This window comes from Eimeria acervulina, genomic scaffold (genome assembly GCF_000499425.1).
Source record: "Eimeria acervulina Houghton genomic scaffold, Eah_scaff2120, whole genome shotgun sequence".
Lineage (NCBI taxonomy): Eukaryota > Apicomplexa > Conoidasida > Eucoccidiorida > Eimeriidae > Eimeria > Eimeria acervulina.
The window spans coordinates 80-1,027 of NW_013550034.1; the positions used below are offsets into that span (position 1 = coordinate 80).

The window sequence follows — 948 nt, forward strand, 5'->3', positions numbered from 1 at the left end:
GATGCTTCTTTTGATTATCTGTCTCCTTTTATTTATTTATTTATGTTTGTTTGTTTGTTTGTTTGTTTGTTTGTTTGTTTTGTTTGTTTGTTTGTATATATATTTAATGCTTGTGTGTTTTTCTTTCTTTATTTAACATTATTATTATTATAATTATTATTTGACTTATTTAAATATTAATTAAAATAATTATGTTGATGTTTATTATTCTTCTAGGCCCCACGTGTCTTCCGTTTGTTCAGGTGTATCCGCAGGTCTGTGAGGGTTTGTATTAGATTTTGCTGCTCTCTCTAACAGAGCAACGCGTCTTTCTATTTCAGAGACAAGTATAAGAGAAGCAAGCAGCGACTCTTCTGAAGGTGAATGAGGTACAGCTAATACTGCTGTCTTTATTACTTCTCTAAGCAGCTGCTGCATGCGGCTGCCGGCTGTCTCCAGACGTTCAAAGGGGCCGCAAGCCAAGCGAAAATCTATACACACAATTAACCCTTAAAACATATTCATAAACCCTTAAAACATTATAATAAACCCTAGTAATAAACCCTTCAAACGCTAATGATTTACCCTTAAAACAACCCTAATAAACCCTAATTATAAACCCTAATAAACCCTAGTAATAAACCCTTCAAACGCTAATGATTTACCCTTAAAACAGCCCTAATAAACCCTAATAACAAACCCCTAAACCCCTAAACCCTAAACCCTAAACCCAAAACCCTCCAAAACCCCGAGAAAACCCTCATACACCCTTTAAGACGCCCCTAAACCCTTACAACACCCTAATAAACCCTAATAAACCCTAAACCCCTTTAAACTTTTTAAAACCCTAATAAACCCTCTAAAACCCTAATAAACCCTCTAAAACCCTAATGATAAACCCTTATAATAAACCCTCTAAAACCCTAACAATAAACCCTCTAAAACCCTAACAATAAACCCTCTAAAACC

At 34.8% G+C, this 948-nt stretch overlaps 1 protein-coding gene across 1 annotated transcript in view; it reads right to left on the reverse strand.

The window, feature by feature from the left end:
- Positions 1 to 204: 204 nt before the first annotated feature.
- The window catches only part of EAH_00065140 (hypothetical protein, conserved), a gene marked incomplete at both ends in the record, with an annotated part of 2,099 nt that continues 1,355 nt past the window's right edge, over positions 205 to 948 (reverse strand). Inside the window, one exon of the mRNA XM_013396588.1 lies at positions 205 to 470. Within this exon, the coding sequence (XP_013252042.1) occupies positions 205 to 470 (266 nt within the window). The remainder of the gene's footprint in view (positions 471 to 948) is intronic.